The sequence below is a fragment of the Panthera pardus genome, unplaced genomic scaffold (assembly GCF_024362965.1).
Source record: "Panthera pardus isolate Hobbes unplaced genomic scaffold, ASM2436296v1 HiC_scaffold_25, whole genome shotgun sequence".
NCBI classification, from domain to species: Eukaryota; Metazoa; Chordata; class Mammalia; order Carnivora; family Felidae; genus Panthera; species Panthera pardus.
In genome coordinates, this window is record NW_026526821.1 from 73363659 (window position 1) to 73391650 (window position 27992).

The window sequence follows — 27992 nt, forward strand, 5'->3', positions numbered from 1 at the left end:
GCACACCATTAATTGTTTACATTTTTAATGTAATTTTAAAATCCTGGATTCCAAGAAGTCTTAGCTGGAACTTCTTTTTCTTCATAACAAACAATTTCATCTCCCACTTTAAATTCTACCTTTTCTTCATCCAAACTGAGACCACAGTCCATTCCAGTTTTGACGACTGAAATGTCATCTTTATGGTGTTTCAATGAGGTTAATGAGCCTTAAAATATAAAAACAAAAAAACAAGGTAGGTATATTCAACAAATTATACCTGCTAAATGCTATACAGTCTGGTGTTAAAAGGAAAATTATCCTGAAAGTCCTAAATTTTACAGTCCTATCATGTTAAATGAAGGAACTAAATACTAGGGAAACCAAAGAAAAATGGTTTGCTGTAAGCAAGATGTGGTTTATAGGGAAAGAACTAAATCTCCCATTTCAAAGGTTAGACTAACTTTGCAGAGGATGGCATTGTACTCAAGATTTAAAAAATGAGATAATCCAGGATAAAAGACATTGCAGGCAAAAGGTCAAGGTAAGCCAAGTACAATGCTGTAGATCAGGGGTAGGAGACAGCTGGAAAGGTAATTTGCGGCCAATTTTTAGAAGCTTAGGAAACTAGATTACTGATTTATCAGGCTTGTTACAGGTTATATAGATTACCAGGCAGGACTAAAAATCCTGGAGGAGACATCAGGACTAGTAAGGGAGGGAGCCTGTCACCTGGAGACGAGGTTTGAGTTAACAAAAGGTAACAGCCTGAACCAGGATATGGGAGTGAGATTTTAGGTGGTTACATGGAATCAGTAGGTTTGGGTGACTGGATTTAATATTATAGAAACAGATTGTGATCTTGCTTACCCTTCCAAATAACATGTCCATTACGGATTAATTTAAATTTTTTCTGTTTTTCTAACTGACCCTTTTGGACTCTGCAGCCAGCCACAGGAACTTTTTTCTTCCCTTCTGTTACAGAGAAGGTAGCTAGTATACAAGCCTCACCTTTAGAAAGAAGAGAACATTAGATGCACACAAAACAAAAGATTCTGAGAAATACATAATTTCACATATTCTTCAGAGCAAGAATTAAAGGTGGGAGAAAAATACAAACTCGTACTGAAATCCTGTTTTTCTCTGACTCTACCAACTTTATTTTCCTGACCGCTCATAGAAACATAAACATGAAAATCCTTGGGTTTTCTTGGAAAAGAACCTGCTTGCCTAAAAAAATGAACAAGGGAAAAAGAAATTCACTTTTTTAGCTGAAAATGCACTAGAAGGTAACAGTTTACTGTCTGCTCTATGAAAACCTAGTTTTCACCTGTCCCTCAATATATTATTCTTGAAGAGAACATCTGTCATCACCTAATTTTAATCTCCCCATTGATAATTTATATTCACTTAAATACCGATTCAGTGACTCAGCTTAAAGCTTAATTCTTTTCACTGAAAATTAAATTCCAATAATGACATGGTATCACACACTATAATATACCGATTTACTGGGGTTAGTGTTATTTGGCTGATGGAAACCTTTGTATGACTCAAAAGTTTTCCAAATTGTGCCTTAGCACAAGAACATACAAATCTCTGTATGGTCATGTTTAGCAGATCAGAAAAGCCTAAAATAAATCTCTGGACCATAAGAACAGATAAAACGATTCAGTCCATCTCAAATAAATTTAGGCTTCCATCTGGCCAAGGGATATGCTAGGAAGAATATTTCTAAATACGTGATATTTAAATGTAAAATTAACTATTCTCATGGTGGACTTCTCGGCCAACTCCAGGACAAAATCAGTGGCTCCTTCCAGAACACTGTATATAATCTTCATGCATCCCATCCCAGTCTAATTTATGTTATAATTAGTTGATGTCTAAACCTTAGGGTAAGTTCTTACTGCCTAACTTGCCTTTGTATCCTCAGGGCCAAAGCATAGGCTGCAGAGGGCAGGTTTATAATACATAGGAAGTTACATTGAATATATCATTTTTTCTAGGACACAGGCCATTTATTGGAACAGTGAAGGTATTTCAACAGTGAACTATAATTCCCCTAAACTTTGCTTTCAAGTGTTCTTCACAGCACCTAAGATATGAATGTTTAATATTCAGTGAACACTCACCAATTGGATGCTCTTCCACAATGCAAGGCAATCTGCTGCTCAGTTCTTCCTGCAAATCTTCAATTAGGCGGTAAATGATTTTGTGAAGTTTAATTTTTACTCCTTTTTTTGTAGCAGACTTCTGGATAACATTGCCTGCATTCACATTGAAGCCATATATAACACCTGGGAAGCAGAAATAGAAAAAATAAAGTAGCACAAATATTGTATTAAGGACTTTTCTTTCAAGCAGAAACTCAAATCTAAATAGTTTTATTTCGGGCAGCCTGAGTGGCTCAGTAAGTTAAGCTAAGCGTCGGACTCTTGGTTGCAGCTTAGGTCATGATCTCTTGGTTTGTGGGATTGAGCCCCATGTCTGGCTCTGTGCTAACACCATAGAGCCTGCTTGGGATTCTCTCTCTCCTTCTCTCTCTCTGCCCCTCCCTTGCTCACTTGCATGCTCTCTCTCAAAATACACTTAAAAACAAAAAGGTTTTAGGGGTGCCTGGGTGGCTCAGTCAGTTAAGTGTCCAACTTCGGCTCAGGTCATGATCTCACAGTTCATGGGTTCAAGCCCCATGTTGGGCTTTCTGCTGACAGCTTGGAGCTTGAAGCCTCCTTCAGATTCCGTGTCCCTCTCTCTCTGCCCCTCCCCGGCTCATGCTTTCTCTCTCAAGAATAAATAAACATTAAAAAAAAAGTTTTATTTCCTTCTATGTAAATTAAAAGGGGTGATGAAAAATTCTGTAATTTTTTCTCATAAAAACTAGTAAATTTTCAAATTAACCAAAGGATTTTATAAATACTATTGTAGCTTGTTTAACAAGGAAAACTTCTTTATAATTTTTAAACCCATTAATTTAAGAGACAAAAGTACCCATACTGTGCAAGGCAGTACGCTAAACAAAACTTTGATTTTTATACCAGAGAAATAAGAAAACGAAAATTGAATAGGGCTGAAATATTTTTACATTATTTTAATAACAATTGTATTACTAAATTATAAACTTATTGTCTACAACTTTTTGTGGTTTATTCTTAGATATTCAGCTGGCCAAAAGATGCTCCAAAATAGTTACTAAATTGGTAAAGTTTAAGAGTTATTTAAGAAATGAAAGAAATTCTATGGAGTTGACTATTTTGCCAAAGAACAAATAATACATTTAACAGCAAATACCTTAGAGGGAATAAAAAGCAAAACACTCCTGTCCTTAAACAAGTGATAAAAATGAAAGCAAGCAAGTTAATCAAGAGAAAAACACAACCACCTTGAAAGTTTTATCATTAAGAAATCATTTAACATGATACCTGCATTACATAGTATAGTGCTAGGCTGGTCAATGCCTAGAAAATACTTTGAATTAGCCAGTACTGGGGCACCTGGGTGGCTCAGTCAGTTAAGCGTCCGACTTCAACTCAGGTCACAAGTTGGAGCCGCACATTAGGCTCTGTGCTGATAGCTCAGAGCCTGGAGCCTGCTTCAGATTCTGTGTCTCCCTCTCTCTGCCCCTCCCCTGCTCACGCTTTGTCTCTCTCTCTCTCTCTCTCAAAAATAGATAAAAACATTTAAAAAAATTTTTTAAATTAAAAATAAATAAAAATTAAAAATGAATTAACCATAACCAGCATTACTATTTAGTAGAAGTGACATCTAATTCTAAATAAGTACAGTCATTAAGTACCTCCTTCCTAAGTGATTCATTAATTAATAAAATGTTGGTGCCTTGCTAGGTGTTAGACTTAAAAGTGAGTCATGAGTCACCTTTTTGTATATCGTAAGTTCAACTAACAGTCCAGTCCCCCTACCTTCTAGGCATTTAATTAAAGCTAAAAACTGTTTGCTTAAATAGTGCATATACTAAAGCTAAAAACAGCTTTTAATCTAAGAAAGATTTATATAATTATCAATAGACAAAAAACAGACAAAAGTAAAAGATGAAGTAAAATACTGAACAGGCTGATTACAGTGTCAGGAGCATTCAAAAGTCTAAATAAAAGATACAGAGAACCAACCTTGGATTGGGTGGGGAAATGGGAAAGGCAGTAACTATCTTTATTTATAAATAAATAAATAAGTAAGTAAGTAAGTAAGTAAGTAAAATCAAAAACCTTCTGGGACTTGAAAGAGTTCCCCAAGGTTGTAGTGTGAAAACAATGAGTGAAGTTATGGCTGCAATACTGCGCATCCCACTGAGCTCAAAGGCTGGGACTCCACTAGAGCAGGAAGGGCGATGCTGATAAGGGTAAAGGGCAAGTTGATTAGCCAAGCTACAAAAGACTGAAGGTAATGGTTCACAGTGTGTTCTAGGGAACACAGTTAAACAAACAGGAAATAGAAATCTTACCATGAAATGTTTCAGCAAGGTTAACATCATTTTCACTGACATCACCCACACCAAAATGTACTAATTCAAGTTCACACTCATGTGAAGCATCATAGGTATCCATAATGTTCACAATGGCCTCAACAGAACCATCAACATCACCTAAAAAAGTATGAAATTACTGGTGTTAAGAGTTAGACATTAACAGACACAAAATGACAAAAATCTATTTAAAGTCATAATAGGAATGGCATTTACCACTTTTATTTAGGTTTAGCATTATAAACATCTATTTAACTTAAGTATTTAGAACCAAAAGTACATTTACAACAAAACATCAAGAAAAATGTTTATTAAAATCTCTCCCAGTGAGTCATCCAGAGTTCATGAGTTCAAGCCCCATATCAGGCTTTCTGCTGTCAGCACGGAGCCCACTTGGGATCCTCTATCCCCCTCTCTGCCCCTCCCCTGCTCGTGTTCTCTCTCTAAAAAAGAAATAAACATTAAAAAAAAAAAAAAAAAAACCTCTCCCCCAGTGAGACATGGGCAAAAAGGAGGGCAAAAGGTACAACCTTCCAGTCATAAATGTCATGGGGATGTAATGTACAGTACAGTGACTATAGTTAATAATACTATATTATACATTTGAAAGTTGCTAAAAGAGTAGATCTTAAAAGTTCTTATCACAAGAAAAAAAAGTTTTGTGACTGTGTATGGTGATTAGACTTACTGTGGTGGTCATTTTGCAATATATACAAATATCAAATCATTGCTATATACCTGAAACTAACATAATGTTATATGTCAATTACACATCAATAAAATAAATCTCCCCCAAAATACCAAAATAATTTTAGCTTAAATTTAATGGCCCAAATTAATTGTGAGAATGAAGAAATATACATATTTATAATACAAAAATGAGTAATGAAGTAAAATCTTTCCAAAGTCACCTTTAATAATTATAGGAAGTACATTTGAATCCTTTTCTTCTTTCTCTTTTGTCTTTAAGGGTTTTTGTTCTTTTTTTTCTTGGTACTTTAGAAATGATCTCTCCTTCCAATGCAAAGTGCCATATTTCTCACGGGCTTTCCGATGTGCTTCTTGGTGTTCCTTTCGCTTTTCTTCTATTATTTTCAGATTCTCTTTGTTTTTCTCCTGTTCTTGCTCATACTTCCGCCAGTCAACAACTTCACGTGCCCTAGGCTTTACAGGGGAAAAAACAGGCATTATTTAACTAAATAGAAACCAGCATCTTATGGATTAAAAAACCTTGATGTTTTTCCCCAGCTTAGCTTGGTCTAACTCATATATGAAACCACTAATTTTATAAATTTTGATAAACTTACAAAACGTTAATCTAGGGTCTTTGTATACACAGATGATTTAATTTTTAAATATTACCTCAAATTTTTAAAAATTCCATAGCCAAATTATAAAATGGCACCACTGGCCCTCTCATAAGCCTTTATAGTCTATACTTATTTGTTAACACAAATATACTTATTTGGTAGAAAATTAGAGAATATTTAAAATCACTGTATCCCACGATATATCACAGTGAAACTGGCAAGATACAAAAAAAAGAGAGAATTCTGAAAGCAGCTAGGGACAAACAGGTCTTACTTAACCTACAAGGGAAGACACATAAGGGTCATAGCAGACCTGCCCACTGAAACATGGCAGGCCAGAAGGGAGTGGCAAGAAATATTCAATGTGCTGAATAGGAAAAATATGCAGCCAAGAATCCTTTATCCAGCAAGGCTGTCATTCAAAGTAGAAGGAGAGATACAGGCTTTCCCAGACAAACAAAAACTGAAGGAATTCATGACCACTAAACCAGCCCTGCAAGAAATCCTAGGGTTACCCTGTGAGTGGAAAGCAGCAAAGACTACAAAAGACCAAAGACAACACCACAAGCATAAAACCTACAGATAACACAATGACACTAAATCCATATCTTCCAACAATAACTCTGAATGTAAATGGACTAAATGCCCCAATCAAAAGACACAAGGTATCATTGTGTCTAAAGACACAATGGATAAAAAAAGAAGATCCATCTATATGCTGCCTACAAGAGACTCATTTTAGACCTGAGGACACATTCAGATTCAAAGTGAGGGGATGGAGAACCATCTATCACAATATCGGATGTCAAAAGAAAGCCTGAGTAGCCATACTAACATCACACAAACTAGATTTTATTTATTTAAAAAAATTTTTTTTAATGTTTTTATTTTATTTTTGAGAGAGAGAGACAGAGTGTGAGTGGGACAGGGGCAGAGAGAGAGGGAGACACAGAATCTGAAGCAGGCTCCAGGCTCTGAGCTGTTGGCACAGAGCCTGATGTGGGGCTCGAACTCACAGACCGTGAGATCATGATCTATGACCTGAATTGAAGTCAGACGCTTAACTGACTGAGCCACCCAGGTGCCCCCCACACAAACTAGATTTTAAAACAGACTGTAAGAAGAGATGAAGAAGGGCATTATATCATAATTAAGGGGTGTATCCATCAAGAAGAGCTAATGATTATAAATGTTTATGCCCCTAACTTGAAATGCCCAAATATATAAATCAGTTCATCACAAACATAAGCAAGCTTATTGGTAATAATACTGTACTTGTAGGTGACTATAATACTCCACTTACAACAACGGACAGATAATCTAGGCAGAAAATCAATAAGCAAACAATGGCTTTGAATGATACACTGGACCAGATGGACTTTGACAGATATATTCAGAACTTTTCATCCAAAAGCAGTACATTCTTCTCAAGTACACATGGAACATTCTCCCAAAGAGATTACATACTGGGTCACAAAACAGCCTTCAACAAATATAAAAGGATGAAGATCATACCATATATATTTTCAGACCACAACGCTAAGAAACTTGAAATCAACCACAAGAAAAAATTTGGAAAGCCTCCAAACATATGGTGGTTAAAGAACATACTACTAAAGAATTAATAGGTCAATCAGGAAATTTAAAGAAGAAATTAAAATATATATGGAAACAAATGAAAATGAAAACACAACAGTCCAAACCATTTGGGATGCAACAAAGGCAGTCCTCAGAGGAAAATACATCACAATCCAGGCCCATCTCAACAAGCAAGAAAAATCCCAAATACAGAATCTAACCTCACACCTAAAGGAACTAGAAACAGAGTGCAAAGAAACCCCAAGCAGAAAAGAAATGATAAGGATTAGAGCAGAAATAAACAATATAAAATTAAAAAAAAAAAAACAGTAGAACAGATCAATGAATCTAAGAACTGTTTTGAAAGAACAAACAAAATTGATAAACTCCTAGCCAGACTTCTCAAAAGAGAGAGGACCCAAATAAATAAAATCACAAATGAAAGAGGAGAGATCACAACCAACACCACAGAAATACAAACAATTATTAGTGAATACTATGAAAAATTATATGCCAACAAACTGGACAATCTGGAAGAAATGGACAAATTCCTAGACACCCACACACTCCCAAAACTCAAATGGGAAGAAACAGAAAATTTGAACAGACCCATAACCAGTGAAGAAATTGAATCGGTTATCAAAAACCTCCCAACAAGTAAGAGTCCTGGTCTAGATGGCTTCCAAGGGGAATTCTACCAGACATTTAAAACGGAGTTAATACCTATTCTGCTCATGCTGTTCCAAAAAATAGAAATGGAAGGAAAGCTTCTGGACTCATTCTATGAAGCCAGCATTACCTTGATTCCCAAACCAGACAAAGACCCCACTAAAAAGGAGAATTACAGGCCAATTTCCCTGAAGAACACAGATGCAAAAATTCTCAACAAGATACTAGCAAATCGAATTCAACAGTATATTAAAAGAATTATTCACCATGATCAAGTGAGATTCATTCCTGGGCTGCATGCCTGGTTCAATACTCACAAATCAATGTGATTCATCACATTAACAGAAGAAAGGATAAGAACCACATGACCCTGTCAACAGATGCAGAAAAAGCATTTGACAAAATACAGCATACTTTCTTAATAAAAACTCTCAAGTAAGTTGGGATAGAAGGAACGTACTTTAACATCATAAAAGCCATATATGAAAGGCCCACAGCTAATGTCATCCTCAATGGGGAAAAACTGATAGCTTTTCCCCTGAGATCAGGAACACGACAGGGATGTCCACCCTCACCACTGCTATTTAACATAATCTTGGAAGTCCTAGGGTCAGCAATCAGACAACAAAATGAAATAAAAGGCATCCAAACTGACAAAGAAGAAGTCAAACTTTCACTTTCCACAGATGACATGATACTCTACATGGAAAACCCGAAAGACTCCACCAAAAAACTGCTAGAACTGAAACATGAGTTCGGCAAAGTCACAGGATATAAAATGAATGTACAGAAACCAGTTGCATTTGTATACACCAATAACAAAGCAACAGAAAGAGGTATCAAGGAATCGATCCCATTTACAATTGCACTAAGAACCATAAAATATTTAGGAATAAACCTAACCAAAGAGGTAAAAGATCTGTACACTGAAAGCTACAGAAAGCTTATGAAAGAAATTGAAGAAGACAAAAAGAAATGGAAAAATATTCCATGCTCATGGATTGGAAGAACAAATATTGTTAAAATGTCGATACTACCCACAGCAATCTACACATTCAATGCAATCCCAATCAAAATGGCACCAGCATTCTTCTCAGAGCTAGAACAAACAATCCTAAAATTTGTATGGAACCACAAAAGATCCCAAATAGCCAAAGTAATGTCGAAAAAGAAAACCAAAGCTGGAGCCATCACAATCCCAGACTTTAGCCTGTACTACAAAGCTGTTATCATCAAGACAGTACGGTATTGTCACAAAAACAGACACATAGACCAATGCAATAGAATAAAGAACCCAGAATTGGCCAACTAATCTTCGAGAAAGCAGGAAAGAGTATCCAATGGAAAAAAGACAGTCTCTTTAGCAACTGGTGCTGGGAGAACTGGACAGCAACATGCAAAAGAATGAAACTGAACCACTTTCTTACATCATACATAAAAATAAATTCACAATGGATGACAGGCCTAAATTGAGACAGGAAACCATCAAAATCCCACAGGAGAAAAAAGGCAGCAACCTCTTTGACCTCGGCCACAGCAACTTCTTACTTAACATGTCTCCAAAGGCAAGGGAAATAAAAGCAAAAATGAACTATTGGGACCTCATCCAGATGAAAAACCTTCTGCACTGCAAAGGAAACAATCAACTAAACTAAAAAGGAACTGACAGAATGGGAGAAGATATTTGTAAATGACATATCAGATAAAGGGTTAGTATCCAAAATCTATAAAGAAATTACCAAACTCAACACCCGAAAAACAAATAATCCAGTGAAGAAATGGGCAGAAGACATGAATAGATACTTTTCCAAAGAAGACATCCAGATGACAAACAGACACCTGAAAAGATGCTCAACATCACTCATCATCAGGAAAATACAAATCATAACCACACTGAGATACCACCTCACACCAATCAGAGTGGCTAAAATTAACTCAGGAAACAACAGATGTTAGTGAGGATGTGGAGAAAGGGGAACCCTCTTGTACTGTTGGTGGGAATGCAAACTGGTGCCCCACTGTGGAAAATAGTGTGGAGATTCTTCAAAAAATTAAAAATGGAATTACCCTACAACTCAGCAATAGTACTACTAGGAATTTATCCAAAGGATACAGGAGTGCTGATTCACAGGGGCACATGTACCCCAATGTTTATAGCAGCACTATCAACAATAGCCAAATTATGGAAAGTGCCTAAATGTCCATCAACTGATGAATGGATAAAGAAGATATAGTATATAACAATGGAATACTACTTGGTGAGGAAAAATAATGAAATCTTGCCATTTACAACAATGTGGATGGAACTAGAGGGTATCATGCTACGTATGTCTTCACTCATACACAGAATTTGAGAAACTTAACAGAATACCACAGGGTAAGGGAAGGAAAAAAGTTACAAACAAGAGGGAAGCAAACCATAAGAGACTCTTAAATACAGAGGACAAACTGAGGGTTGATGGGGGTGGGGGGTTGGGGGTGCAGGGAAAATGGGTGATGGGCATTGAGGAGGGCACTTGTTGGGATAAGCACTGGGTATTGTATGTAAGGGATAAATCATGGGAATCTACATCTGAAGGCAAGACTACACTGTATACCCTGTATGTCAGTTAACTTGACCCTAAATTATTAAAATAATAAATAAATAAATAAAATCACTGTATCATGTATATAGGAATTAAGCTTGATATACCTCAGATTCTACTTCAAGAATTTCATCTCCTGCAGAAGGGAGGTCTCTCCAGCCTACAATTCCCACTGGCATGCTGGGACAGGCCTCATGGATTGTTTTTCCATTCTCATCAAACATTAAGCGTACTTTTGCCCAACTCTTTCCAGCAACCAGAATGGAGCCTCTCCTCAAAGTTCCTCTTTGAATTATAGCTGTAGTAACAGGCCTAAAATGAAAATAAACATATATATTCGTAATGCCATAATCAGGAAGTAAGCACTTTCTTTTTTTTTTTTAATTTTTTTTTTTTTCAACGTTTTTAATTTATTTTTGGGACAGAGAGAGACAGAGCATGAATGGGGGAGGGGCAGAGAGAGAGGGAGACACAGAATCGGAAACAGGCTCCAGGCTCCGAGCCATCAGCCCAGAGCCTGATGCGGGGCTCGAACTCACGGACCGCGAGATCGTGACCTGGCTGAAGTCGGACGCTTAACCGACTGCGCCACCCAGGCGCCCCAGTAAGCACTTTCTTAAGTAGAGCAAAGATATCTTTACGAGACTAAAATATATATATATACTATGTACACACAGGGTTAACCCCACTACTTCTCAAGCAGTTTTTCATACTATAAAAACATTTCTACATAATTGCCAAAAGGTAGAAGCAAACCAAATGTCCATCAACTGAATAATAAAGAAAATTCAGCGTATACATACAATGGAATATTATGCAACCTTAAAAAAGAAAGCCCTGTCACATGCTCCAACATGAATGAACCTACCATGAGGACATTATGTTAAATGAAATAAGCCAGTCAAAAAGGACAAATACTGTATTATTCCAGTCATATGAAGTACCTAAAGTAGTCAAAATCATAGAAACAGAAAATCTAAAGATAGTTGCCAAGGGTTGGGCGTTGGAAGGAGGGGAAATTAGGGTTTCGTGGGTATAGAGTTTCAGTGGGGTTTTTTTTGGTTGTTGTTGTTTGGGGTTTTTGGGTTTTTTTGGGGGGTTTTTTTGGTTTTTTGAGAGAGGGTGCAAGTGAGTGAGGGGCAGAGAGAGGGAGAGAGAGAGAGAATCCCATGAGGGGAGAGAGACAGAGAGAGAGAGAGACAGAAGAGACTGAAGCAGGGCTCACCCGAAGCAGGGCACGAGCTCACCTGAATATGCACAAGCTCACCTCATGTGGGACTTGAACCTAAATTGTGAGATTATGACGTGAGCCAAAGTCAGATGTTTAACTGACCGAGCCACCCAGATGCCCCAGAGTTTGTTTTACAAGATTAAAAAGTTCTAGAGACCTGTTGTACAACAATGTGAAAATACTTAATATTACTGAACTTAAACATGGTTAAGACGGTAAATTTAATGTTATGCTTATTTTATCATGCTTTTAAAAAAGAGGAAAACAAAACACATTTCCTATCAGCTTATGGCAGTGGAGGATGCAGTTAGCTGAGTGTTCTGACAGAATGCTAATCCTCTTTCCGTAACTAATTTGTTAAGAAGTGAAACCTCTTGCTGATAGGGAGAAAAATTAAAGAGAAGAAAAACCCAAAGACCTTCCTGGATAGAATATTAATGGGTAAGGACATAAAGAATTTAGAAACCCTGAGGGCAACATTTGCTATTTCATTCCAATTTGTTAGTCTATGAGGCTTTATTTATCAATTCAGTTAAGTCAGTGGAGAAAAATATTCAAACAAACTGAACTACTTACACCATTAAATGTGACTAGGAGATATATAGATAGCTATGGCTACTGGTAACTGCATTTAAAACAAATTTTTTAATGTTTATTGTTGAGAGAGAAAGTGTGCAAGGGTCGGGGGGGGGGGGCGGTGTGCAGAGAGAGAGACGGAGACACAGAATATGAAGAAGGCTCCAGGCTCTGAGCTGTCAGCACAGAGCCCTATGTGGGGCTCCAACTCACGAACTGTGAGATCATGACCTGAGGCGAAGTAGAACGCTTAACTGACTGAGCCACCCAGGAGCTCCTGATAACTAAATTTTTATGTTCCATGTGCTAATGCAATAAAATGCTTTTCAAAACAAATGCTTTGAAAATATTGTCCATGTCTAACAATAATATGCAATAAAATAATGCATTGTTACATAATCAAGCCACAAAAACAATGAAACAAATTATTAAAAGCAAGCATTTTAACAGTCCTACCCTCTTCCTTTGTCCGTGAAAGATTCTATTACTGTTCCTTCTACTGGACCATTGAGGTCTGCTTTCAGTTCTAACATTTCTGCCAGAGCAATTGTTGCCTCTGCCAAAGCCATCAGATTATCGCCCTTTAATAACAAAAAAAGGTGTTAAGATACATAAATAAAATATTATCTGTAGATGTAAATACCAGTGTCAGCGAAATAATCCTAGACAGTTATATCATACTTTTCTCTTTAAGCATTAAAAGCATGAATCACCCAATCAGAAAGAAGGAAGGAGGCCAGGAAAGGAGGAATCAGGGAGGGAGGGAGGGAGGGAGGAAGGGAGGGAGGGAGAGAGGGAGGAAAAAACAAAGGAAGGAAAAGCAAGAAAACCTGATCCAGGGACATATCTTTCAAGGAAGAATGGCGATTTTCTTTTCTTTTCTTTTAATGTTTATTTATTTTTTAGAGAGGGAGAGAGAAGAGAGACAGACAAAGCACGAGTGGGGGAGAAGCAGCAAAACAGGGAGACAGAATCCGAAGCAGGTTCCAGGCTCTAAGCTATCAGCACAGAGCCTGACGCGGGGCTCGAACTCATGAGCCATGAGATCATGACCTGAGCCAAAGTGTGATGCTCAACCAACTGAGCCATCCAGCCACCCCAAGAATGGTGATTTTCTTAAAAGGAAGCCCACTAGTGGTGCTTATTAATACCCCTTCATAAATACATGCTTCATGCATTCTCCTCCATCTGTCTCTACCATTGCGTTCTCTTCCTCTCGCTTTCTTTACAATGCTACTTGACATTTGAAGTTCTAGCCAACTGAATAAGCTTTCACATCTATTATTTCATTCGATCCACTCAAGAATGCTGTAAAATAAGTAAATCAAACATTACTTACTCTTACTAATAAGGAGAAAAAGTACAAACTAGACCCAGTGTCTAAGATACACTCTGTAATTACCCAGCTGTGTAACCTTGAAGAATCAGTTCACCTCCCTGGATCGTCTTTCCTCAACTGGAAATGAGGAAGCTTGATCAGATGATTCTTTCACCTTTAATGATCTATGGTTACTAGGCATTCTAGGGCTCCAAGATCACACAGCTGATTAACTGACGATGGAACTCAAACTGATGGGCAAGGGATTTTTCCACTCTGTCAGTTAAGAGGCTGCTCAGCTGTCAGAGTATAAAACAACGGAGACAAGCTGTTTGTAAACAATACAAAACAATACTTTCCTTACCCATCCAAATATTCCCAGTATTGATTTAAAGTTACAAATGCTACTCTGAAAAGTAGAGCTGGGGTGTTTCTTTGCATGAAATAGTCCTCTATCTCTACTTGGAAAAAAAGGCCTCATCTTTCTTTCTGCCACACCCTCCCAATTCCCTCCATTCCCCAGAAATCATCTCGGCCATGCGTAAGCAGCTTTACATTTACCTACTCATCTCAAGGTATCTGGGCAGAAAAGGTGGCTGTGTCTTCAAATGTTTTAATCTTGCCATCTGGCTTTCAGAGTGCAACAGCAATTGAGGTATAGTGGAAACATAATAAAGCAAGGTGGCATTTCAGAGTTTCAGAGAAAAAGAGGCCTGGCTTCAATATCAATGAAGGCATGATTGCTAAGCATCCTAGAAGTAACAAATTTAGGAAAATTAAAGATAAAATGAGACTTAATTAGAGGAAGGTGGCCAAATACAGTACCATCCCCTCAGTAAGTGATCTGGAAAAAAAAGTATTGTAGATTATATATGAACCATGGAACATGATAAGAATGGACAAAAAAGGAAATTGTTACTTAGCAGCAACCTGTACAGGAAAAGAGAACTGCAAAATGCTGTCACAAAGCAGGTACTCAGCTTCCTTGGTGTTTTTCAATCAGAAAAGAATAATTGGTCATTTAAAGGAAAATGGAGAGGCACCTGGGTGGCTCAGTTGGCTTTAAGCATCCAACTCTTCATTTCTGCTAAGGTCATGATCTCACAGTTCCTGGGATCTAGTCTCACTTCAGGCTCTGCACTGACAGCACGGAGCCTGCTTAGGATTCTCTCTCCCTCTCTCTGTCCCTCTCCCACTCACACTCTTTCTCTCAAAATAAATAAATAAACGTTAAAAAAAAGAAAAGAAAATGGAATTCATCATAAATAACAAAACTTATGGCAATTTAATTCATGGAAACATTGAATCAATCAATAACAAACTGAACCCAAATGTTTTATCTTTGTATTAGTGAAATTTTTATGTTTAAATATCTCTTAAATGCCCTAAAACCTATTCTGTAATTTTTCAGTATAAAAACAAGTACTTTTTATTACAAATTGGATTTCATTTCTGCTTAAAAAAGTCTTCAGCAGCTTACTATTACGCTATGCCTACAACATCCACCATGTGTTCTTATACTTAGAATAAGCATTAGGAGGCACCTGGGGTGGCTCAGTCAGTTGGGCATCTCACTTCGGCTCCGGTCAGGATCTCACTGCTCGTGAGTTCGAACCAGCATTGGGCTCTGCGCTGACAGCTCAGAGCCTGGAGCCTATTTCAGATTCTGTCTTCGTCACTCTGCCCTTCCCCTGCTCGCTCTCTCTCTCTCAAAAATATAAAAAACGAAACATAAAAAAATTAAAAAAAAAAAAAAAGAAAAGAAAAGCATTAGGTCTGGACTTGATCCCTGACTGTTCTGTTGTATAACCCTAGACTGGTGACTGACCTCAGAAAGCCTAATTTCTTTTTTTCTTTCTTTTAATGTTTATTTATTTTTGAGGTAGGGGGCAGAAAGAGAGGGAGAGAGAGGTTCCGAAGCAGGCTCTGGACTATCAGCGTACAGCCCGACAGAAGGCTTGAACTCACGAACTGTGAGATCACGACCTAAGCCAATGTCGGACAATTAATTGACTGAGCCACCCGGGCACCCCAGAAAGTCGAATTCCTAATCTGCCAAACCAAGATAATGATGCTAGCCTTGCCTAGTACACAAAGGGTTTTTAAACAACAGAAATTATATATGTCCCGATGTTCTTTAGGTATAGTCCCCTATGTGCATTATGAACAGCAGTCCCAACCTAACACATCATCTCTGAGGTGCCTGCACTTACCGTGAGTGCAGAGATGTGCACTGCTTGAACGTCACCTCCATAATCCTCACACACTACATCATGAGCTAGCAGTTCTTTTTTCACTTTTTCAGGATCAGCCTCAGTTTTGTCACATTTGTTTATAGCAAGGACGATAGGAACTGAAGAGTTAAAAAGAATGCAAACGAGGATACCTTCAATTCCAGGTATTCACAGTGAAAGACACCAACCTTTTCTAGCTTTCTCTTTACTGAGTAGATGTACTAAACTACAAGAAAGACCTAAAAGACCTGCTTTAGACCCCCTCATCTTTCTGCACATAAAGGAGGATTCTGGATGTGAGATGTCAAAATTGTAATTATAAGCAGATTCTGAATTAAGAACAGATACCTAAGATGAAAACAAACAAACAAACAAACAAAAACAGAATTTGGGTAGAGAAAGGCCTATCTGTAAGACTGAAAGCAAGATCAGCAACTACACTGAAGATAATCTGCAGAAAGAAAATTAAAAAGTCCAGAAAAGATTCTAATTCAATTCTAACACCACTAGATCATTCGCCTCTTCTTTTGAGGAGCTATTAACTCATTGAAACCCAACATCTTACCCTGGGCTGAAACGAAGTAGCACTGTTGTAAACTTACTTTCAGGATTTACGGCAATTCTTTATTAATATATACTTTAGTGACTGACATATAGTAGATTCTCAATAAATGTTTACTGAACAAATGAACCAAATAATCTTATAATCTACTTGTCTTGATCACTAGACAAATCACATAAAATGTTAGGAGATAATTCTCTGGTTGGGTTTCACCAACTGTGCTACAATTTTCTCAGGTATCAAAGGAAGAAAAATTGAAAACAGAAACAAAAAAGTTATCCACAACCTACTATTATGAAAAAGTACATTCCATATGGATGAGATGGAACTTAAGGGACAAGAGAACAGAAATAGAAAGCATGATGTAAGAAATTTATCCTATCTCAACAACTGCTTTGCTATGGATCCCTGGCAAATTTATCACCCTCTTCTTTTTGTTATATTCCCTATGTTCATTAAGAACATAGTCCATTCCACAAAGGCAGTTTTGAAGAATTAAAAAGAAAAGAGAGTAACACTGGAAGCTAAAAGAGCAGATTTCAAATGTGGACATGTTGCAAATTAACTGTAACTGGAGGCAGTTCCTGCCATTCTCGGTTCTTAGTTTTCATGCTGTTAAGAACTGGCGTAGATAGTGATTCTCAAACTTTTTTTTCTCTTGCCAACAAACGTAAGGGAATATGATGTACTCCATCAAGGTACATTTTCTCAAGGTAACAGTATTTTCTCAGTGAGTGTAGGGTAATATCAGAATAAGAATGAATGAACAAAGTATGTGTGTGGGGGGGGGGGGGAGGTAGTAGCTATTACCACAGTTTCTAAATAGAGAAGTGATTTTTAAAAAGTTTCAATTTTATACCTCTAAGAATTTATGTAAAGCATACGAAGAAAAAGTTTCTCTTTAGAGAAGAATTCAAGATAATAAATGAACAAGGAATAACAGAATTAGAATATAACCATTTTGCAACTCCTAATGTTAATAGGTGATGGGTATGTAGTTTATTATTCTATTCTTACCTTTATAATTATTTAACATTTCCATAACAAAAATTTTTAAAAAGTCATTTGCGGTTATTACATTTTCACACCATGCCAACTAAGTAAACAGTATTAGAAGGACTGTATTTATGGTCACAGGTCCCCAGCTGACTCCTGCTACACACTTTTTAGTAGTTACATCTGTGGGAAAACAATTCAATCATCTTTGAGCTGTATCTGTAAACAGGCATAATAATCCTGGAATTGCCAGGTAGATTAAATGAGCTACATGTAAAGGGCACCAGAATAGTGACTTTTTGTAGATCTTTAAAAAAAAAAAAAAAAAAAAAAAAAAGCAACTGCTTTCCTGATACACATAATCAGCCACACAGTACCTTGAGCATCTTTGGCATGCTTAATAGATTCTACAGTTTGTTTCATCACTCCATCATCTGCAGCTACGACCAGTATGACAATGTCAGTGACCTGAGCACCTCTGGCCCTCATTGCTGAGAAAGCAGCATGTCCTGGAGTATCAAGAAAGGTGATCTTTTCCCCAGAAGGCAGAGACACTGTGGAAACAGAAATCCAAAAATACTAAGGACTCAAATGTGTGCTTTCTTAATACAAAGGAATATATGTGAAATTATCAAATAGAATCAATAATTCCTTAAAATAATTTATTCCTCCCATTAATTTTAATTGGGAACAATACAAATCATTATTTCACACTGAAAAATGATAACAAAGCAGTGAAACCTTTAGTGTTTTCTTTTCATGTTATAATTTCAAAGTAAAACTTTTTATATTTTTAGAACATATTTTCATAAATGTACCAACTGGTATCTATTCTGGAGAGAGAACAGACTGATAGTTATATAGGAAGTTTCCCCTTCATTAGCTACACAATTGCCTTAAGCAAAAGGCAATTTAGTACATAGTTAGTAGCTCAGGATTTGAGCCCAAACCCAGCCCAAACCCAGCCTTGGATGTAAATCCTAGCTTTGCCATTTATTAGCTGTATATCTCGAACAAATAACCTATCCAAGCCTCAGCCTCCTTATCTGTAAACAGGGGTATTAATACGTACTTCGCGATGTTGTGAAGATAAAAATAAAGCATATAAATAAGGGGCTCACCACACCACACACCACAGTGCTGGGCACATGCTAGTTGCTCAGTAATGGTAGCTGCTATTTAATTATTATTATGAACATTACTGTAACCAGGCATTGAACAATTTTAAGTTCATTAAGCCAAACTAAGAATAGCCAGAATAAAAATATAATTTTCTTCTTATAGAATGTACAAAATAACCTTTATTAACCAGCTGCTCGATATTTCATCAGACCAACAGCCTTAAGCTTTAGACTTTCCTTTTACTTTTAATTTGTGTATCTCATGTTAGGACACTTGGTTTAAGAAAACAGTATGTGGGATTCCCAAGCACACTGTAAGGTAATTTGGGTCATACCAAGAAAGGCACCAATGTGCTGAGTGATGCCTCCAGCTTCCATTGCTGCCACTTGAGTTTTTCGCAGTTTGTCGAGTAACGTCGTTTTCCCATGATCAACATGGCCCATTACAGTAACAACTGGGGACCTTGGGGTTAATAAAGCTGGATCTGTCTGAGGCCTACAATTAACAGCAAAGGAGTTTCATTTCTTAAATATCTTTATAGCCAATGAATTGGTTTGCAGTCATCTCTGTGAACTACCACTAAACAATACAATCCAACATTCAGCTTTGATTAGATATAACTATCTTCCCCTTCCACACACATAATAACCTATGACAAAACATGTAATGACTGCCCATGCATAGTTGGCATCTTCAAAACAACAAGCAGAACTGAATAAAAATTTTAAATTCAGGGTCAATATATACACTCAACAAACTAAGAAGAACAACCCTTAGAGTTTGATAACCTGAATATATTTAAACACTGATGTTTTAAACACTTCGAAGAAAAGTTTAATCTATATTCCCATGTCACTTTAATTGCAAAAAAAATTTTAAAGCAAATCTTTCCATTATAAAGTGTAAGTAAAACTAAGTGGTCTTCTTTCCGCAATATACATGGTTAAGTTTTACCTTCTTACAGCATCTTTATTTTCTCTGACTTTGTCCTGTTTTAATTTGCTCCATTTTAACTTCATCCCCGCCTTCTTTACCACCTCTTTGATCCAGACTTCATCTAAATGTGAGTGTGCTTCTAGTGAATCTATGTCAATAGCAGTGTTCATTAAAGCTTCATACACACAATCTGGGTGGGAGAGAAAAAACCTTTTAGGATCATGAAATAAATGTTCATAAAAGTGGCCTCTATTAATAAATCTCAATATAAACAGTATACTCGATGAGAGGAATTAACTATTTAAGCTGTTCCTCTGTTAACAAACCACAAATAAGCTGAAAAGAAAATAATCTTTAAAATATGATTCATTTATATTAACATTTCTACATATTCATAAATATGTGAATATGCACCTTATGAATGATCTGAGCCACCAATAAAACATTATTAGGCATATTGTATACATTTAATATTGAGCAGTTCTTTGAAAACTTGTAGTTACATATGTCATGTCTATACAAATGTGTATGTATATATAGTTGATATTCATTATTTGCAGCAGTTCTGTTCTATAAACTTTCCATGAATACTGAATTAGCAACTACTAAACCATCATTCCAAGGAAAAATACAAGGTTAGTAGGTTCCTTCAGCTCCTGGTCACATCTTCATTAGCAATCAATACATACCTAGTTTTATGTGTTTCTGTTTTAAGACACCTTATTTAATGTATTCTGTTGATTCATTAATACTGAACGCCCAGCCAAAAGCACTAAAAACAGCGCATGAACAAAGCTTATCTAACACATGCATTTTCTCTGTAAAGCACACTACAGCCTTCTTGCAGTTAGTAACACTTCACCACTATGCTTAGGAGCCATTTTAATCAGCAAAATCAACAAAAAGCATAAAAATGTAAAAATGTGGCACTGAATAAGCCACAAAATGACACTTGTTTGCAGCATGAGAGCTAAAGCAAGAAGGCAGAATGTTGCCTTGTTTAACCTCAGCTAGGAATGTGTAATTGGGTAACTCAAATTTTTCACTGCTCCACACATGTCCAGGAATGACTGCAAAAGCAGTGTGAATACTGATTTTGGGGCTACAAATACATTTTAGAGAATCTTCCAATACAAAACCCTCAAATAACGAGGATCAACTGTATGTACACACACACACACACACACACACAATCTCCATATATACACACACATATAATTAATTAATTTACTTATGTTATCTATTTATGGTCTCCAAAAAGTCTTGAAATGTAAGAAAAATATTTACTTGGTATTCTATTTTACATAATGTACTTTGTTTTCATTTCAGTCATACTTCCTTGTGGATGATAAATGAATGTATCGGTCAATGAAATAAGTTTTATGTTTCCAGATGTTCAATCACCCTTTAAATATATATTTTGAGGGCCGCCTGGGTGGCTCAGTCATTTAAGCATCTGACTTCAGCTCAAGTCATGATCTCATGGCTCATGAGTTCCAGACCCGCATTGGGCTCTGTGCTGACAGCTCAGAGCCTGGAGCCTGCTTCAGATTCTGTGTCTCCCTCTCTCTGCCCCTCCCCCACTCATGTCTGTCTGTCTATCTGTCTGTCTCTCTCTCAAAAATAAACACTGAAAAAAATTTTAAATATGTATTCTGAGAGACACATATGAAAGAAAGGCATCCTCAAATAAACAGAACATTATACTAAAAGAATATCTTATGCAGTAGCGTGCAGGTAAATGTTTACTCAGAAGACTCTCCAAAAAAAAAAAAAAAAAAAAACCACCCTAATTATTATAGCATTTCCCAATTTCCACAGTGCAAATACTCCCAGATGGTTGATTTCAGCTATCAACATGAAATCACTGAACACAGAGATGTAAAGAGATGCACAGTAGCATACCATTACATAGAATTTCCACCATATAGGTACATAGGCATAAATCACCTCAAAAACACATAGCAAAATGCAGTAAAATAAAAAGAGGTTTTTGTTTTTTTTTTTTAGTTTACTTATGTATTTTGAGGGTGGGGAAGGGCAGAGAAGGAGGGAGAGAAGGAGAGAGAGAGAGAAAGGGAGAGGGAGAGGGAGAGGGAGAGAGAGAGAGGGAGAGGAAGAGGGAGAGGGAGAGGGAGGGAGAGAGGGGAGAGGGAGAGAGGGAGAGGGAGAGAGGGAGAGGGAGAGAGGGAGAGGGAGAGAGGGAGAGGGAGAGAGGGAGAGGGAGAGAGGGAGAGGGAGAGAGGGAGAGGGAGAGAGGGAGAATCCCAAGCAGGCTCCAAGCTGTCAGCACAGAGCCCTACATGGGGCTCTATCTCACAAACCATGAGATCATGACCTGAGTCAAAATCAAGAGTCATATGCTTAACCAACTAAGCCACCCAGGTGCCCCAAGAATAAAGGGGTTTAAGGAGTATTTATTACCTTTGTTTATGATTTATGTTACCTTTGTTTATGTTTATGATTTTTAATGGAAGCTCACATACTTCCTTATAAATTAGCAACTGGCTCAAAAGTTGGTGCAAGCCAGCTCCACATATCACTGATCCTATTCTGTAATAATGGCAAGAAATCCTTTCCTATATATAATCCCACAACATCCTTTCCCAAGAAAATACATTTTAAAAGAATGATACAGGGGCACCTGGCTGACTCAGTTAGAAAAGCATGCTACTCTTGATCTCAAGGTCATGAGTTCAAGCCCCACACAGGGTGTAGAGATTACTTAAATAAATAAAACTTAAAAAAAAAAAAATGATACAATGCAAATTTTCTATATGGATATGCTCTCATAGAACAATAAAATTCTAAACATATACATTATAATGAATACAATTCTAACAATGCTAAAATCCCTAATAATCCAGTAAATACTTTTCCAATATGATATCCTAAACTTTTTTTTTAAATGTTATTTATTTATTTTGAGAGAGCGCAAGCAAGTGAGTGGGCATGCACACGAGCAGGGGAGAGTAAGAGAGAGGGAAAGGGAGAATTCCAAGCAGGCTCTGCACTGTCAGCACAGAGCCCTATGTGGGGCTCGATCTCAGGACCCGTGAGATCATGACCTGAGCCAAAATCAAGAGTCAGATGCTTAACTGACTGAGCCATCCAGGCACCCCTGATATCCCAAACTTTTGAAAGGTAGCTTATACAAAGATAATCTCTTTCCCTTTATATTAAATGCATTTAGTATTAACATATTATTTTATCTTTATCTAAGACTTAAATATTTACAAATAGAAAAGTACCCAAAGCATTTCAACCACAGATATTACATCCTAAGTTATTTTAATTGACATAAAGGAAAAAATATATACTCACATTGCTAATTTAGTAGTTAAAAATATTCACCATCTTTAATTCAAATGAGAAGTAAATATAATATTAAATAAGCTTCAAATAGAGCTTTTATTTAAATCATGGCATATCAGTTTTGGGTCTAGAACACTGATCCGTGATTAAATTCATGTTTCAATTATACTATTTACTTGGTAACACAGAGGAATTATTATAGTTATGGGAGTGTGTGAGGGGGGGGAATGTTAAAAAAAAAGAATCCTCATCTTTTAGTGATAAATACAGAAATATTTATGGAATAAATGATATATTAATAATTGTCACTGGCTTCTGCATACATTATACTTATATTCCATTCTTACAGCTTTCATATATGTATGAAAACTGCCAACAATAAAAGTTTTAAAAATCAAGTATATTATCAATATTATCTATAAAATCCTACCAATATAGTTTTCCTTGGAAAAAATATCAATGATACAGTCATATCTATTTGTTCTCTTAAAGTTTTCTAATAAAATGATTATATAATCCAACTGCAAAGTTATAAGAATGCAAGACTGGGCCAATTTTCTATTCTTTGTGAGGATGCACATATACAAAGAGTGGTGGCACTTTCAGGCTGGAAACATATTACAATTCTAGCTCTGCCCTAGAGCTCTGCTGTAATTTACAAAATAACAATTCTTGAGAGATAATTTGGTCTGTGAATAAAAGCATGACCTCTGTAGCCATACTCCCTGAGTTCAAATCCTACTCTACCATATACTAACTGTGGCAATTATTCATCCTCTCCATGCCTCAGTTTCTCAACCTACAAATAGGGATAATAATTACACCTAACTCTTGTGCATTATGAGAATTACATGAGTTAATATACTTAAAGTATTGGTACATGGTAACAGCTCAGTAATATGAGTTATTATTATTAATTGTTTTTCTTTTTGCCAAGAGTCTGCTTCACTTGTCACTTTATTTCGCTACAATAATAGGCTATTTCTTATTTACTGAATTTTATTGTCAGCTTATAATGAAAACTCAAATTTTGTTCCAATAATCTTAAATCGGTAATAAATGCACCAAGAGTGCAATGAAGGAATTTAAAAAATGACAATGATGCTATACATTTATAAACAAAAACAGTATTATTAAAAGTTATTACTATAGGGTGCCTGGGTGGGTCAGTCAGTTAAGCACCCGACTCTTGGTCTTGGCTCAGGTCATGATCTCACGGTTCATGACTTTGTGTACTGTGTCCAGGCTCTGTACTGTCAGTGAAATTCTCTCTCTTTCTCACTCTCTGTCTCTCCTGCACTCGCACTCTCTCTCTCAAAATAAATAAAGTAAACTTTAAAAAAAATTTACTACTACAAATATTTTTCTGCTGGCACTACAGATATTGTCACAATGAGTGAAAAAAGAAAATCAGGGGCGCCTGGGTGGCTCAGTTGGTTAAGTGTCTGACTTCCGCTCAGGTCACGATCTCAGGTCATGGTCTCACAGTTCATGGTTTGAGCCCTGCATCGGGTTCTGTGCTGACAGCTCAGGGCCTGGAGCCTGCTTCAGATTCTGTGTCCCTCTCTCTCTGCCCCTCCCTGGCTCGTGCATGCACACACGCTTTCTCTCACTCTCTGTCTCTCAAAAATAAACAATAAAAAACAAAACAAAAAGAAAATCAGAAAATTATAGAACAACAAAAGGATAGTAAGTATAAATAGAGTACTTCAGACCAAAAATATTCTTTGGACTCGGTCTGTGTTGAGCATGGAGCCTGCTTAAGATTCTCCCTCTCTTCCTCCCTCTGCCTTTGCCCCTCTCCGGAGTGCTCTTTGTCTCAGAAGAAAAAAAACAAAACAAAACTCAGGGCACCCGGGTGGCTCAGTTGGCTAAGGGTCCAACCTTGGCTCAGGTAATGATCTCTTAGCTGAGTTCAAGCTCTACCATCAGGCTCTGTGCTGTCAGTGCAGAGCCTCCTTCAGACCCTGTCTCCCTCTCTCTCCACCCCTCCCCAGCTCGTGCTTTTTCTCTGTCTCAAAAATAAAAACATTAAAAAAATTTATTTTTTAATTAACCCATTAAAATAGTTTGGGGTACCTTGTTGGCACAGTTGGTTAAGTGACCAACTCTTGATCTTGGCTCAGGTCATGATCAGACAGTCTGTGACATCGAGCCCTGCATAGTGCTGACAGCATGGAGTCTGCTTGGGATTCTCTCTCTCCCCTCTTTCTTTCCGCCCTCCTTCGCTCATGCTCTCTCTTCTCAAAATAAATAAAGAAACTTAAAAGCCTACAGAATTTCTGAGAAAGAAGGGTTACTCCAGATAAAATTTTTTCCACCATTTTTGGCAAAGACAGAAGAAACGAATTAGAGTCTGTGACCTAAAGTGAAAACTATTAGAATGATTTGATATCTTTTTAAGCCATCAGTCTAATTTTCATCTTTGAATGCCTTAGTCTCAATGAAAATAAGATACCAGGTATCCCATGTTCCCATATTTTTCCTTATAAAAGTATCTGACCCACCTATGTCTTTTTCCATTGCTCTGGCCAGTTCCCCAACAGTCATTCCAATCCATACCTCCACTTCTTTTTTGAATTTTGGTGAAGACAATGGAGATTTCTGTGCTCTTTCTTCCTATTAAAAATTCAGAATGCAATAGAAGAAAAACTTTAAGTGACAATGTAGATTTATTCTGGAATATCTACCACAATCACAGCTCCTATTTCTACCAAGTAACACTCCCATAAGTACTTAAACCTTAGACTAAAATTTAAAATCCTACATCCTTAATTCACAATCATACACTGATTTCCAGGTAATCAAATTCATCCACATTACTGAACAACAAAATAAAACTTCCTTTCTTCACAAAGATGTACTGCCTCAAGTGTAGCATTAAGGAATAAAGACAAAACACTCAAAATGAATTTCTACTCAGAGCTATAGGAACTTTCACCTCAGACCAAGTAATACAGTAACTAAAGTCTGTAACTACCTTCTTTGTTACTAGAAGCCTATATTGAGATAGAGCCGCGCCAACGAATGGGTCTATTTGCCAGGGTCGGATGCAGAGCTGAGCTGTCCCCACTGGGTAAGCAGATGAAAACACAGGACTCCACTGTGCTAACATTCTTCTTTGACCCAGGCTGTGCAGCTGCCTAAAGACAGTGTGATATCGTATCAAGTTCTCCAATTTCAGTATCTTCTGGTTCATGTTTCCCCTGGAAAAAGTTTTAAAATAATATTGGGTTAGTATTAAATTCAAGTTAGCAAGTATTAATTGGATATCTACTACATGAAAAGCACTGTGCTAGAGTTACATGAGTAAAGCTGGGTTTCTGCCCTGAAAGAATTCACAGTCTAATCAGATGGAATTCTAATCAGGTGGAATAACTAACTACTCTTTAGATGTTAACCATCATTATTGTTAATGTCTCTACTATGATAGAACTGAAATAAAACTTACAAAGGGATTTTTTCATTATTGAAACATCAACTAACAAAATCACGAGAGCGATTTTTCTAAAATGCAAATTTGAACTCATCAGCTCTTTTTGCTGAACATCCTCCAGTGGCAGGCCATTATCCCATTTCACGTGCCACTTCAACACGTGCTATTAAGGATTATTTATCTGCCCTCTGCTAACCTCTCATTTCATTGCTTACACCCTTATAGCACCTCACTCCTATCTCCAAGCTTTCGTTATTTTGACGTCCCCCCGCCCCGTAATCTTCAATGGCTTGCCATCTCATTTTTGAACCTTTGCATATGCTCTACTTGAAATTGTCTTCTTTCAACCCTCACCATTTTTCCCTCTTCCTACCACCCCCTCCCAAAAAGAAGATGCTTTAGAGTGGGAAGAGAACACTTCATACATATCTATTGAATAATGCCTTTTGAATATCATTCTTGGAATGACAGAAGACTTACTTGAGAGAAAACTGCAACAGAACTCAGTGTAGTTCAGAACTAACAAAAGTATAATTACTTTTCTCCTCGAATGTTCTATTCCTTCTGCTCTCAGGACTGCATTTCTACAGCTTTGCTTTACGGTTTTTGAGGAAAGGAGCAACTAAAATAATGTGAGGTGTACATATTCTCCTCAGCAAACATTTCTTGAGTACCATCTTTCAGACATTGTGTATGAGGATGTTGATTCAAAGTTTAATAAGCCAGAGTCCTGTCGTTCAGAGTTTATTGTGCCAATATAATGATTCTCAGGCACATTAAACACCTCAAGAATGGCACATGTTAAAATTTTTACTTAGGTACGAGTCCGTGGACTAAGAAGTAAAGGGATTCCTTTAGGAAACATTTTTAAAATGAGTCTAAACCCAGACCTGACAAGGGCATGGATTGATGGAATGCGAAGAAAGGCCCTACATGGGGATTAACCAAAGTACAGAAAGCTAACTGAGGCAGGAATTAGAAAACACACTGGTGGCAATAATCCAGGTGTGGAAACTGGAAGTTACCTCACTTACTACTTATTCCACGCTCCTCATTTTATAGAAAAGGAAAACGGGGAGTCCAGAGAGGTCAGAAAGATTTCTCCAATGTCATACCACCAATTAATGACAGTCAGGCCTAGAACCCAGGCTGTCTGACTCCCAATTCGGTGTTCTTTCGCAGCTAGGATCTCGTTATGGAATCTGAAAAAAGATGTTGGTGCGTTGGTGGAAACGTCTGAATGTAAGACCTGTCAGCCTTGGAACTTATCTGAAAGGCAAAAAAAAGTCATTGTATAAGAATGACGGCTCTGGGGTGGCTTCGCCTCGAACCGGGCCCAGAAAACCTTGGGCCCAGGACAGGAGGGACGCGCGGGAAGAGGGGGGCAGCCGGCCCCTTCTGGGCAAATAACGCTTTCGCTAAACCTCAGCTGGGGTCACGCAGGGATTAAATGAAACGCGGAAAGGCTTCCGATTGCTCCGTGTTTACGATCGGTGCCACTGACACTTCAGGGCAAACAATACACGCCCCCTCGGGACGACCCGGCCAAGGAACCCCACTCACTTTGCTGCTACGTTAGGTCCGGGGTGTCCGGATTCTGAGATAAGGCGGAGATCACCTTGCGGACCGGGACTGCAGTCCCACGGTCCGTTCCCGAAACGGTCC

At 37.4% G+C, this 27992-nt stretch overlaps 1 protein-coding gene across 6 annotated transcripts; it reads right to left on the reverse strand.

The window, feature by feature from the left end:
- Nucleotides 1–8: 8 nt before the first annotated feature.
- MTIF2 (mitochondrial translational initiation factor 2) lies at nt 9–27988 on the reverse strand. Of its 6 annotated transcripts, none has more exons than XM_019423399.2 (15): nt 27891–27985; nt 27443–27596; nt 25872–26097; nt 25399–25510; nt 19595–19766; nt 18975–19135; nt 17896–18072; nt 15940–16079; nt 12865–12989; nt 10709–10913; nt 5371–5623; nt 4439–4579; nt 2115–2279; nt 850–990; nt 9–208 (listed from the first exon to the last, which is right to left on the reverse strand). In XM_019423399.2, the coding sequence occupies exons 3-15, from the start codon at nt 26088–26090 to the stop codon at nt 36–38; spliced, it is 2184 nt and encodes a 727-aa protein (XP_019278944.1). In that variant the 5' UTR covers nt 26091–26097; nt 27443–27596; nt 27891–27985; the 3' UTR covers nt 9–35. The 6 variants fall into 6 exon arrangements, with proteins under 6 accessions (XP_019278944.1, XP_019279078.1, XP_019278746.1 ...); XM_019423533.2 differs by having other exon boundaries at nt 27443–27529; nt 27891–27943; XM_019423201.2 differs by lacking the exon at nt 27443–27596 and having other exon boundaries at nt 27891–27988.
- Between the last annotated feature and the right edge of the window lie 4 nt (nt 27989–27992).

Bases quoted from the DNA above. Each gene is read 5' to 3' on its own strand.
- MTIF2 (XM_019423201.2), bottom strand. From the start codon at position 26,090: ATGAACCAGAAGATACTGAAATTGGAGAACTTGATACGATATCACACT. The intron at 25,511-25,871 runs GTAGTTACAGAC...AATTTTTAATAG, and splicing joins GGCTTCTAGTAACAAAGAAG to GAAGAAAGAGCACAGAAATC. The intron at 12,990-15,939 runs GTAAGTGCAGGC...TTGTTATTAAAG, and splicing joins TGCACATCTCTGCACTCACG to GGCGATAATCTGATGGCTTT.